We start from the raw sequence: 14,360 nt of genomic DNA, 5'->3' as shown, positions 1-14,360 counted from the left end.
ATGTGTATAAATGTAGCATAGCAAACTAATCATAGCCGCATTAACCTTGAATGGCAAGGGAAAATTTCATAAACATGGTGACTATCTAGATTTAAATGACTGGTTGTTTTTAAAGTGCTCTAAGTTTAACTCTTTTTTTCTGATATTAATTCTTCCACATTTTAAAATATGGACAAATAACACAGGTTCCTAATTATAGATTGTAAGTAACATCACGTCCATCAAAATGTTTAAATATGAAACTGACAATTGAGTTACAGTTTATAGTGTAGTTACACCGCACGAATAATTAAGATGTCATATGTTGCGGTTCGGATCGAATACTCCATAAGTCGGTACCTCCATTGGCGGTAAAGAGCCTGCCCTTACCACCCATGTGGGCGGGTCCCGAGGACGGATATCGCTCTAACCCACAACAAATCCAAAATTTTTTTGCATATCCTACCAAACCATCATAGTTGAATATTAACCCTCAAAAACAAAATTTTTTCATGAAATTTAAGTCATTCAAATCCGTAACTATTTTTACAATAGGTAAAATTTTTCAAAATTCATTCAATAACGGGCGAATAACTATCCTTAGGGCACAAGGTCTTTTAAAAATGCGCTAAAATGACGTTGTTGTACTTTCAATGACTCATCTGGTACCCCCATGCCATATCAAAAACGCTTCATTCCAGCATCGTCAAGTTCAATCTGATATTCTGGTTGTACCTAAACATCACAGATTTACTAATCGAATTTCGAATTAGTACAATGGATTGTTTTATATTTTACATTTTGCATTATTAACAAATTCAATTCGCACTTTGTATCTTAATCTGTAAGCCCCATGCCTACTGTAAAATTCAGTAGGCGTACTTACTACAGATAAAATTTATTATAAAACCCCTCTATTTTACTTCCTGTTTGCTTTGATTGGTCTTCTGTGACCTTGAGATACGCTCGAGTTGTCCATTCTTTGTTTAAATATACTACGGTTACTTCGGGTACAAACTTCAAGCCCGAGCGAACAAATTTACTATCGAGAGGTTTTTTGTTCGCTGATTTTCTTAGTATGCAAAAAGAAGTATTTTACGGAGAACCAACAGCTGTGTTCCGACGCACAAATATGCTGGTTAACCTAGAGGTAAGATGGATTTTTGTAAAAGATAGATAATTAATTTTTAACTTTGCATTTTTAAAATTTATATATATTATTATTATATTTTACATGTTTTTAATAGTTTGTTATTGTTTTAGTATCATTACTTTGAAATTTTATTTCAAATGTGTCATTCTTGATATTATTTTATTTTGTTAATTTCGACATCATCTTCACGTGTAATATATTTTGCTATTATTTTAAGGATTTATTTTTCACAAAACTTTCTGACTGATGATAAATATAACGAAACAATAAATAATTAATTTTTATTTATCACATTCTTTAAAAAAAAAGAAAGAAAAAAGAAAAACAAAACAACAACAAAGCTTCTTCACAAATTTTTATAAACAAATTGTAGAAATTGTAGAATTATGGTGTGAATAACATTAACACCTGACCAAAATTGTTATTTTAAAACAAGTTGCATTTAAGCAAACAACGGCGCTATGATTATAGCTGCTGCGGAATGATAAACATGTGTTATCATGGTACAGAGTTTGTTCTCGTTGTAACAATTTACTTTTTCAGTGAATAAGTCCTTTGCATTTATAAACGTGCATAATTTAATGATTTTGAATTGAAGTAAATTGCTAATTATACAAAATGCATAAAAATTGTTTGTTAAAAATAAAAATGTTTTGTTGTTTTCTTTCTCTTTTTTAATATTTATGTTAATTTTCTTGCTTAAAATGCAATTGTTTATTTTATTTTATAAGATTTAATATTATAATATAATATTATTTAATTTTGATTTTCATTACCTATTTGTATTTGAATTGACACAACAGTCATTTTTTTAAATACATGTATAATAATACCGTTTTTTTTTTGTTCAATGATATTTTAACTATGATTGCATACGAGAGATATTTAAAAAATGTTTGTAAACCTATTTCAGATCGACGAAAAAATACATTTAAAATCTTCTTCTTCTTTGATAAAAGAAGATTTGCCACCGTGGACATTTTTCTTAATAAGCGGACAGCATAAAGATCGTTGTTTGGACTCGATGCAGTACTATTGTTCAGGTTCCGAGACAGTTGAAGATTGGCAGTTCCTGTGTGCAGCAGAAAAGGACGTTGTCGATCATTTTGCAAACGAAACGATAAATCAATTACCAACACAAAAGCTAGATGACAATAATGATGTAAAAAACAATTTAAAAGAAAAAAGGCTCATGTGTATGGATGGGAATTATACACAAGGTTCGGAAATTTTATTGCATTTTTTTAAAAGATACATGATGTCCCTATCTTTTTAAATAAAATGCTTAGCAATACCAAAAAAAAAAAACATTTCGCAAAGGAGGTTTAAAATATAGAATGTATAGAAAATATATAATTGCACCTGAAAAAAAGTAAAATTGTTTCAAAATAACCAGTATGTTTGAATATTTTTATTACCAACATTTAATGTGGTGATAGTAATTATATTTTATCTTAGTAGACTGCCTGTACACCGAAATGCATTTTGTAACCTTTAGGTGAACATGAACAACTTATTCATGGATAAATATTTTTAATTTTATGAAACAAAGATTGATTCGATTTGAAAATTTTAAGAAAAAAAAAATTTGCTTAAAAACGTTTTGTGCTAGAAAATTGAAAGAATTCATAACATGACTAAATATGGTTTTGATGTCTTGGTCTTCATTCATATTATTTATGTGTTTGTTTTCTTTCTTTGTATTTTTTATTGAAAAAAAAAACAAAACAAAACAGCAATAAAAATATTAAATAAAGTCATCTTTACATTTGTTAGCTTTATGTTTCTAAAATTGAATAGTAAAGTCAATGTTTGACTTCAAAATTAGCTGCCACACATTCTAACTTCCTATAATTATACTTAAAAATGTAAAGTAGATATAAGGACACCAAAACTAAAAAATCATTAGATTATTATTATGTTGTTTAGATTTTCCATTTTTGTTAAATTTCAGCTGTAAGTAGACGCCCTGCAGACGACGTGGAAATGTTTGAAGATGAAAATACTGGTGAAACTATCGTCAAACTCTGGCAATGCTTATACCCTATAGACATAAAATGCAAACTCTCATCAGGAATGGGGTTCAGCGAAGAGGCTGATCAACCAGAATTTGAAACAAAGTGTACATCAGGTTATGAAACTGGTGACAAAATGTTAACAGGTATAGAAAATCTTTTTCTTCAGTTTCTGTTTTAAATGCATAATTTCAGGCTATTCAATTTCTTATATTTATTCAAATTATTATGTGCAGTTGACGAAATAAGCACGGTATAAACAACACAAAAGTGCTGTTTTTAAATCTTGATATCCTTTATTAGATGACCAACGTAAAATAAATATACAATGATTATTTAGGGATTTTTATTCTTCATCGGAGAATAAAATAAACATATAAAAACTCACTCCTTTCGAATGTGTTATGTTATAGCTTAAAGAAATAACTTAAACTGATACTGTAAGTAAAGTGTGTTGAATGTCGCTTTTTTAATATTATAGAAAGAAATCATTTTGGAGATACCAATTCTCAACAAGGTAATAACTGGGCAACTGTAAACAGTATCGAATCAATGAACGAGTCGCAACCATTTGCTTTCACCAAGTGTAAAATGGAAACGGACGACCCAGCTACGAACGATACAAAATCTAACAAACCATTTGAAGAAATTCGCAGATCGGTAACGGATCCTTGTCTTAAGAATACAAGTATGAAAAGGGTGAATTATTCATGTCCACTCTTGACTGACCAGTCATATAACTTTACAATCAGAAATGCAAATGGACAGAGCTCTTGCTGTGAAAACACACAGGTGGCAGAACAATCCTCGCAGTATTTTTTTCCAAATTCAAATAGTACAGCCGATTACGATTATTTGTATGACACTTACCATACTTCAGAAAATAGTCATGTGTATAGGAAAGAAAACACAGGGTTTTATTTTGCCTCTCGTGATGACACTAACCCGCCAACAGGTACTTTGTTTCCGGGACAATACAATCATACTTTGACTCAAGCAAATATGATAAATAACAGTAGCCAAACTTTTAAGAATATGCCTGAGCCAATTTCAAGATTGGAAGACGGAAAATTTAAAACTCAAATGCAAAGTTACGCCTCAAGCGAAGCACCACAAAACAAAGGTAAAGAAATGCATGGTTTATTTGATGGAAAATGATTTGTATGAAAAATTTAATTCATTTGAAATATCTATATTTTGCTATTTAGAACAGCGAATTGATGCAATCTTGACTTATTGTCAACATCAACTGGACATTTAAACTGAACATGTATTTGTTAATGTTGCTTTAAAGTTAATTTTTTATGTTTTTATTTTTTTCTCAGATAAATTATCTTTGAAATTAATCGTATATCGTAAATGTGTATTAACTGTAATTGATACATAAATATATGATTGCGGTATCGTATCGTAATTGTGTATAAAATTATAATTGATATATAAATATAAAATTGCGGTTTCTAAAGTGAATCCTATGATTCAACAGTTTTCTTGACCAGGAAAAGTTTTATTGAAATTTCAATTAAATGTTTATCCCTTTGCATGTTGAATGTATGTTATGTCCAACTTTGGAACTGACATAATCACTTGTAAGGATATTAAGATGATTACTTTGAAATTCGTCAGTAAACAGTATAGGAAGAAGCTAATGGTTATATGAAACACATTAACGGATCATATAAAAGGTCCGTAAATATTTTTATAACTGGAAGATCGGTCTCGTATTGATTGAAGTTGTCTGATCATAATGAAAAAAACTTCATCAAAAATCATAAAAGTTAAAACTATTAGATGGACAAAGAGAATTCAAAATTATGACTTTAAAACAATTCTTTACTGTATTCAAAATTTTAGAGATAATGCTTTCTCTGTTATAGGATGATCAGAATAACTACGATATGTATCAGAAATAAATTTATTAGTACGGAAATAGTTAAAATACAAGAAGAACACGGCTTTGACTTTACTGAAATTTGGGAACATTTGTATCAGAAATGCCAATATAAATTGATTTTTTTTGTGATGAGTCAATTAAATATGGTTTGTTATTTTGATTTCAGTACAAAACAAGAGTAAATTTGATGTTAAAGGATCACCTGCACTTGTGTCTCACAATGAACCCCATTCCCTTGAAAATGTGGGGTTTAAAGCAAAGAAATGTAAGTATTTCATTTTATCAATTAGCAGATGAAATAATTGAATGTTTTAGTGAAATATTGCATTTTTTCCACGTTGTGCTTAAATAAAACATCATTTCAAACATAAAATATTTTTTCTGGTCTTGTAAGTCTTTGTCTTCGACTCAGCTTATCATCAACGCTATTGTGATGAATACATGTGCCGCTTTGGACGTTGGATCCCTTCATTTGAGAAAGAAACCAATTCTTCTCAGCTGCCCGCTCAGTTGACTTAAATAATACACGGAAGGGCTTTCTGGTCAAGCTGAAAAGTCACCATATGACATTTACTCTTAGTAGATTGAAAAAAGAACTGTCTTAAGAGTTTAGCTTTGTAATACCATAAGAATTTACAACTTTATCTTTAAAGGACTTTTTAACTACATGTCCTGAAAAACATATATTTTCGTAAGTTCTAATACATGTTTAAAGCCGTCCCTAGGAGCATTTAAGGTAGCTTACATTTTCCATGATTGTCCATGAGCAGGCTGAAATCAAACCGAGTCTGCAAAATTTTCAATTTTTGTCGTTTTGAGGCGTTCGTTTTTGGGAATCTCTTCTATTTGGATTATACGCCGCTTTTGGTGGAATGACACGGAAGTGTCACATTGAAGATTCCGTGACCGCTGCCGTAGGAACAAATATGGATGTTTTTTATTCACAATTTCGCAATTTTATGTCTAAATATTGAATTCTGCTTAAGTCGGTGTTAAAAGACGTTTGCAGAAGCTTAAATATTTACCACTTTCTTCCTTATACAGACTCGATTTAACCGAGACTGCAACATTTTCCATTTTTCTGTTTTGAACGTTCTTTATAGACTGTGTTTTTTTATATACTATTTTCTGAAAGCTGACATACAACTATTTTTAATGTGATCAAAGGCTCTATGTAAATGTTCGATATTCAAATAAAAGTTCAGCGAAGCTAAGGGGAGCGGTGGCCTTGTGGTTAAGGTGTCTGCCTCTTAACCCAGAGATCATGGGTTCGAGCCGTACTCGGGTCACGAACATGTTTCTCCATAATTATGACACCAGTACTTGTTGGTTCCAGGAAGCGGACTCGAAAGTGATTAATATAAGTTGGAAGAACTTGTTTCGCAATCGAGCTTAAATAAATATGTTTAAAAAAAATAAAAGTTATTGTTGAAAACGGCAGCTAAAATGTAGTTTTTTTTGTACGTATTTGTAATATGTCGAAGGTATTTTGTATGCAATACGCCAATAAACAAGAAACTTGAAACCTCTCAAAAATCTCATGACTATGCACTTTTTATAGCGATCGGTTTTGACTGCATTAGTTATTCTTTTGACACAACATTAACCCACAAGTACCGATGATATCAATCTTCTATAACGTTGCAACAATTGATCGACGGTGTTACATGACTAAATTTAGAACTAACATAGGTGCGCTCAATTACAAAGCGTTACAAAGAGTTGTCATTCTATTTTAAGAAATTTGGGAAAGAAATGGTTTTCTTACAACGACTTGAATTCGTGTAAATTAATATGATAGCACATGCTTATACATTTTGGGAATTTTCTTTAAATAACTCATAGAAATGAAATATAATTCAGAGAATAATAGTTGGGGATTATAAGAAAAACCTGTGTTTCACAGAAACCACATTCGTTTGTATGTGCGTATATATTGTTTTCTAAATTTTGTCTTGAGATTACAAAATAAAGAATACTGCATAAACAAATAAAGAATGTATCAAAGTATAATTCGATTTTTTAATAATGGGCAATATTCACCATGACTGAGGGCATATGATATAATGTCCAACTGTAGATGTTTTAATTTGAAAAACTTTTGGATGGATCGATGTGCTTATTAACTGACTTGTTTCTTATCATTTTTTGATAAAGAATTGTAATATTACAAAAAAACAATAATGTTGACCAATAAATTATACACATGGACCGACAAAAGTTTGCAATGGGAATACATTGATGTCATATTTGGCATTGTTATCATACTGATTACTTTATTATCATAAAAAAAAGCACACAGCTATGATAAACAATATAAATAGGGAAATCCGGCTCAGCATTTTGACTTATACCCGTGCAACTTACTAAAAAATGCGAGACAATTATATTAGAAGTTAATTATTTAATTCATTTATCTATCATTCTTTCTCTTTTTGTGATATTTTCAGTGAAGAGGGGGTGTCGTCTCTGGGAATACATCAGGAACCTCCTTCTAGATCCAAGGACCAATCCATCACTTATAAAATGGGAAGATCGTAAAGAAGGGACTTTCAAACTTGTCCAAAACAAGAAAATTGCATTCGATTGGGGCTGGAAGAAGGGAAATTCGGACATGAGTTATGAGAAGCTCAGCCGGGCTATGAGGTATATAGCAATATTGTACATGTAATTGTACTAATAACAGTAGTAAAGTACTTAAGTATATCATTCGATTAAATATGAACTGTAAACTATGTGAATAACAAAAGATGTATATAATACGTATTTATATATTCTTTAAAATTGTGAAAATTAATCTGTTTTATATGGAAATGTTAATTGGGCACCTGAAAGTTGATAACTACCTGTGTTATTGTATGTATTTTGTCCTCTTTATCTTGGTATCTAGTGAAAATATAAGACTACTTGATGCATTAATGTTTCAGTTTTATATCAGAAGTTTTTTTTTTCTCTTCAATACTATTCTTTATGACATTTCGATATTTCGGAACTGGTTTTTGACGAAAAAAAGTTAATTGGGTACCTGAAAGTTGATTGAACCTGTGTTATTGTATATAGTTTTGTCCACTTTATCACGTGAAAAAATATGACTACTTATGCATTTATACCATATTTTTTTCTGTTATATCGACATGTCATAAAGAATATTATTTTTACTTAGATTATAACGTAAAAACTAATTTTGCCCCAACCCTTATCGGCGAAATACCAAACATGTACTCATCGGGCTCTTAATGTACCTTTTTCATAGATCTATCAATATCGCTTGGAAATGTAATAAAACAGGCTATAAGTGATATGTTAAAATTTACCATCAAGTTTTCTCGCTAAATTACAGTTTTCTACAAGATACGCTTAAACCTTCAGTCATTTTTTGCACAGTTAATGTTTTTCCAAATTCATGGAATACAATCGTATAAATATAGCAAAGTTAAAAGTGCGTAAGAGATTTGCGAATAACCGACAAATTCTTGAACCTGAAAATTCAGCGAATTTGTAATAGGAGAACATACATCAGGTGGATACCCGATCTCGTAATGATATGCTGGTCTTAACAATTCTGTTTACATAATAATAAATTGTATAGTAACATTAGATAAACGTGCATGGTTTAATTGTTACTACATACTAACGTCACATTAGGCTACAGTAGTTATATGTAAATTTTATGTCAACATTTATAACAAAGGTCGACGACTTAATGAAGCATGACCTTACAAACTTTTAAGATCCTGTAACTCTAAAAAAATATGTTTTTATATCATAAATATGATGCCCAAATGAAGATTTGTCAATATTGTAATTTCAAAAAAAGCATTATTTGTAAATGAATATATCGAATTTACATTTCATGTAAATAAAGGGAAGTAATTAGAAATTTATTTTCGATAAAGTCTAAGCCATTTTTATCAATAAGAAATGAATGCATATATTTTAAAGATTACTTTTAATGCGCATAAATAATTGCAGAACATATTTAACATATTCTTGGATGTTAGAAGATAGTTTTAGAAGAATAATTATTTTGTATTACCTTACTACCTAAATACAATATGAAGAATTCAGACTACAAAATAGCTTTTTTAAATATCTTATCCTTCAAGCTTTACTTTTTAAATAATCTTTCTTTGATCAGACATAGCTTTTGTGCAAGTGAATAAAGAGTAAATAATACAATTTTCCGGGTAATAATAAATCATACACCAAAACAAGCATTATGTATCTAAAGGTCAAGGCCGAGTAACATGCATTTTATAAGCTAAATATGAAACATGAATATAATGAGAAACAAGCAAAATTTTAATGTAAATGAACAAGACATAATAATCAGGAAAGCATTCCGTGTAGTTAAATTTTATTGATAGAAGTTTGCTTAAAGCTAAGAACAATCAAATGTTTCATTGAGAACTATGATCAGATAAATAACAATATTTTATCATATCAACAACAACAATCACTTCCCTAAAAACAATTTATATAAAAAATACAATAGAATATCCATTTAATCATATTATCATATTTTGTGGCATTTACTACGAAAATGTTGCATTAAAACGTTCCTGTGAGTTCTGTATTTTTAAAAAGGGTAAAAAGGAAAATTTAACTAGATGATCGACTTTTCGTTAACTTTGCAAGATTAAAGAGAATTATAATAGAAAAAAAATTATGAAAACACATGTTTCTCCCTGTGCTCATTTTTGCTTCGTCCCTTCCCGTATTCTTTTGTTACACTGTTTTGTACGGTGCCCAACTGGGCTTTATAACCATATCTTGTCTGCATGTAATTGTACAGTTGGCATTTCCTTCACCATTGACTTCGACCATAGATTCTCAATAAGATAAAGTTACACAATTTAAATGTTGATCTCGATTCTATTCCAGATATTACTACAAGAAAAAAATATTTCAACCTGTAATTGGCAAGCGGCTTGTTTACAAATTTGGACCAAATGCAACCGGGTGGAAAGATGACATTAAGCCAAGTTAAACTACGGCGATACAATCAATATTCCCATGAAAATGATACCACGAGAAGATGATATTAAACCTAGTTAAATGCACTCAAGAATAAACTTTCATACGAAAAGTTGGTCGTTCGAAGAAAGGGAAAAAGGTGACATAGAAAAATGACAAAAATTGCATACATAATGATAAAGAAACGACAAGAAGTAAAATGGTATTAGAAAAGATTATGAGATAGAATGAAAAACTTTAAAGTAAACAATATCTTAGTTTAAGCAAGAATTTATGATTAAATGAAATAAAATGACAACGAGTGTCATTTGTTTACTTCCCTTGTGATAAATATACATCTTATATGATAAATATACATGTTGTAGCTTAACAGTTGTTAACTTTTACAATCATATTTAACAGTCTTAATAATTGGCAAGAAATATTCACATTTGCTCAAGGTTTATTTATTGTACTTGTCTACAGTTAAGTTTGTGTCATATATTTCTAACATTACTGTACAAATGTGTGTAACATTATTCAAAGTTTAAGTGCTTTAATATATTATTATGTTAAATTTGTGAATAATTTATTTTAATAAAAATGTGTACTATATATCGTTTTTTCTTTCTTCTTTTTTTTTTTTTTTTTTTTTTTTTTTTTTTTTTTTTTTTTTTTATAAAGTCTGATTAAAGTCTGATAAAGTGCTGCATATATTTTATACATATATAGACCCTCTTTCTTCCAGTTACCACATAAAAGAGAATAAATAAATGAACATGAAAAATACAGTTTGTACAAAGTCCAGGTCATAGTCCAGTGTTTCCGAGCACATGCATAATTATTTTTTTATAATGTTTAACCCCAACCTGCTGAATTTACGACATTAGTGTTGTCCCGCCCGCTTTCAATTAAGAACAGTCCATTTGAAAAGATTAAGGATTCCAATATAAAAAAACAAGTAATTGACAGTATAGAGCCAGGTCAGACTTGTACATTATTGGCAACGGCTACACACTTTCGATTCAAGGCGGCCAAGCGCACAGGTTTTTAGATTATGAAAATTTGCTCTAAAAAACTTTGGTTGCATCGATACTATAAAAGTCATAAGACAATTTCCAGTTTTACTGGTTTTCTTTTAGGTTAATATAATTATGTCCATTGCATTCTTGTGATCTTGTTTTTGTTTTTGTTATGTGTCTATCCAAATGCGCAAATTCATGTCATGTACAAATGCATCATAATAAAAATACTGCCATAGAATTATTTTTCGACCAGTGTATGTCATTTAGACACATGTATCTGATTAAGAAATGTCAAATTCTCCTCTCAACGTGAGAACAATATTGATATATGTAGTAAATGTTTCTGTCCTGACATAAAAAAAACTTTCTATGGTAAATTATTTTGATATTATTTTAATAGTTCCTTCAATCTGTTAAGATCTGATAGGCAAATTTATTGCATAACTATTTCAACAAGGTCTGTGTTGGTAACATCTTTTATAACAAACATTTCGTGAACTGATAAAAATATAAAACTTTGTGATTTATTCCAAAGGTAAGCATATTCCTGAAATCTTTGAATATAGTAAGATAGATGGGTTGAAGTATTGCCTGATATATAAAAGGTTCAAAATGATATAACAAATAGATATATGGTTAATTTTATCATGCCTCGCAATTATCAAACTGGCGCAAATTATAAACTACATTTAAAGAATTACATTCTTAGCCAAAGAATTTACATAAAACCAGCGGATTTTTTTCTGGGTATTTTTTCTTCTCTCTCTCTTTTGTTGTTGTTCTGTTTTAAAATAATTTTCCTTAATTTTTATACACATCTCAAATGGAAGTCAATTGTTTAAATGTAGCACCCTTAACATATTTTGACCTACACAACGCAGTAAAATGTATATAAAAAATGAAACTGCAAGTTGAATATTTTAACTAAACATAGCATAAAATCACCTAGTAAAGATGATTGCTAATTTACTTCCTAATTCAGTGCGATAATACCAGCTGCTCTAAGATGTTAAGTTATGTTTTATATCATTAGGTTAAGTAGTCTCCGGTGTGTCACTTTCAAACAGAAACTATTTAATAAGTGTGAGCCATACAGGGATTTCCCTAGTATTAATGCAGCAATTTAAAAAAAACAGGTGAATTCTTCAAAGTTCTCCCTAAGTAGGCTGTTAAGATATTTTGTTCCTTCTCTATGTTTCCTTATAATCTTTTCGTATACTGGATATGACTTGAAATACGATTAAATTATCTAGGATTGCCTGCAACAATATACGAAAGCAGAAAAGAATGATCTAAAGGGGACAGAGTTGCATTGGCGCCGCTGAAAAATCGGAAGGGCGTTGCATGGATGACAAAATAAGCGGACGTTTAATACTAAACTTACCAAGACAATTCATCAGCATACAAAATTCATGATCAGTTTTAAAATAATTAACCATCAGAATAAATATATGGTGTTCAATATTTGCAGAGATTTGTATTTATATAAAATGCACATTATTATGGAAGCACTGGAGGGCCCTTTTGACTTCTGACTTAATGACTTTCGACTATTGACTTGGGAGTTATGACTTGTGACTTCTAAGTTGTGACTTGTAATTTGTGATGATGCATTGCCGCTCATTTTAAGCCAGGAGATGCAACATGGCGGACAGCGATTTGTCAGATGATGTAAGTTTTTAAAGTTTGCTTGAATATTTTTCTTAAATGATGTGATTTAGCGATGTTATACATATCCATCACTAATCGGGCAATACAATTTGGACGGTGTGTGTATTTTTGTTCACTGAGATCTAGATGCGTTTACCATAAGAAATTTACACTCTCCCTCAATGTGAGAAATGTGACTCCTTTCAAGCCTCACGGGGGAACCGAGTCTAACTTTCACCAATCAAACAATCTATACTTAATGAAACTTATAAGTACTAAGATTTAAACTTGCAGATAAGCTCGAGTTTTCAAAATATATGCCAAATCAGTTATTGGCTTCTTGTTAAGATTGAATTATTACAAAATGCATTTACTGATATAGAATCATTGTATTTATTCTATACACGTATATACACAATTATTCTGACCACTATATATACATGTACATAGAAAAGGTTGTCGGAATGATCGATTTCGTGAGACGCCGTGAAATAAACAGAGAAACACTCTTCTTTAAATGACTGATTATGCATAAAATACAATTACACACCAATTTTATTCATCAGATTATTCATTTGGTCCTCTCCGTGTATTTGAGAATTAGATTTATCACTGGATTCGGGTTGGTCAAACACATTCGACGTTCCCATATTTATAGTTTACTGTACATTACGGGAACAAAATGCCTCCTCAGATGTAAAATATGGCATATTATATTTGAAAGCCAGAACTAGACCCAGGAGGCCATAAGTGGCTCAAAAACACTTTGGTTCAGCTAGCTAGTTGATCAGCTAGACCTTGTCAGAAATCAAAATAATAAACAAAAACTTTGCTATCAGTAATACTGTACAGAATACCGTTAGGGCCATCGTGGTTGAACGTTATAATCCAGAGGGCGACAATGTGATAGTGCGACAACGCGATGGCGATAGTACGAGAGTACAGTGACGATAGTGTGATGTGCAACGCGACAATGCAATGACGACAATGCGATGAAGACAGTACGACAATGCGACAGTGCGATAATGCGATGGCGACAATGCGATAGTACGATGACAATAATGTGATAGTCTATAGCATTGTCGTCCTCGTGTTATCGCGTTGTCGTCATCGTACTATCGCCATAGTGTTGTCGCACTATCACTTTGTCGCCCTCTGGAATATAACGTACAACTACGATGGCCCTAACGGTATTCCGTAATACTGTGCTTTTCGCTTTATAGATTCATTGAATTTAAGCTTACTTGAAAGAAGAATTAGCTTTGATAAAGTTAGTCTTTCTAAACTAAAGTGATTCAGTTTTTAATTGTACTTAGGCCAAATAAAACAATATGTTGGTTTGTAGTGTCCGTAACCTTCCCATCTTCAATTCTTTTAGGTCATCGACTTGTTTTTGTTTCATTTACCGATATGTGTCCTGTTCTCCCATAATTACCTGCCTTAAATAAGAATATGCCATTTGTAATAAAGATAAGTAACGGAATATATTTGCTATGTTTTATCACAGACACTTTGGGTTTGGAGCTCAAATCGCCTTTAAAATCCAAATAAAATGCATATTTGTCAATCCCAGACCATGTACTGATCATATATATCAAAAAACTTAATGATCAGTACATGTGCTGGGATTGACAAATATGTATTTTATTTGGATTTTAAAGGCGTTTTGAGCTCCAAACCACAAGTGT

At 30.7% G+C, this 14,360-nt stretch overlaps 1 protein-coding gene across 2 annotated transcripts; it reads left to right on the top strand.

The window, feature by feature from the left end:
• The first annotated feature begins 967 nt into the window (after window positions 1-967).
• On the top strand, window positions 968-10,612 carry LOC132728338 (uncharacterized). Of its 2 annotated transcripts, none has more exons than XM_060713988.1 (7): window positions 968-1,129; window positions 2,046-2,352; window positions 3,087-3,293; window positions 3,647-4,270; window positions 5,208-5,306; window positions 7,492-7,687; window positions 9,926-10,612. In XM_060713988.1, the coding sequence occupies exons 1-7, from the start codon at window positions 1,058-1,060 to the stop codon at window positions 10,029-10,031; spliced, it is 1,611 nt and encodes a 536-aa protein (XP_060569971.1). In that variant the 5' UTR covers window positions 968-1,057; the 3' UTR covers window positions 10,032-10,612. The 2 variants fall into 2 exon arrangements, with proteins under 2 accessions (XP_060569971.1, XP_060569970.1); XM_060713987.1 differs by having other exon boundaries at window positions 969-1,129; window positions 3,629-4,270.
• Window positions 10,613-14,360: the final 3,748 nt, after the last annotated feature.

The sequence above is a fragment of the Ruditapes philippinarum genome, unplaced genomic scaffold (assembly GCF_026571515.1).
Source record: "Ruditapes philippinarum isolate M1 unplaced genomic scaffold, ASM2657151v2 ctg1462_1_1_1_1, whole genome shotgun sequence".
Classification (NCBI taxonomy): domain Eukaryota; kingdom Metazoa; phylum Mollusca; class Bivalvia; order Venerida; family Veneridae; genus Ruditapes; species Ruditapes philippinarum.
This window is presented reverse-complemented; position numbering and strand designations above follow the sequence as displayed.

Coding starts and splice junctions, on each gene's coding strand:
- LOC132728338 (XM_060713987.1), top strand. CDS start 1,058: ATGCAAAAAGAAGTATTTTACGGAGAACCAACAGCTGTGTTCCGACGC. Junction 1,130..2,045: donor ATATGCTGGTTAACCTAGAG/GTAAGATGGATT, acceptor AACCTATTTCAG/ATCGACGAAAAAATACATTT. Junction 5,307..7,491: donor GGGGTTTAAAGCAAAGAAAT/GTAAGTATTTCA, acceptor TGATATTTTCAG/TGAAGAGGGGGTGTCGTCTC.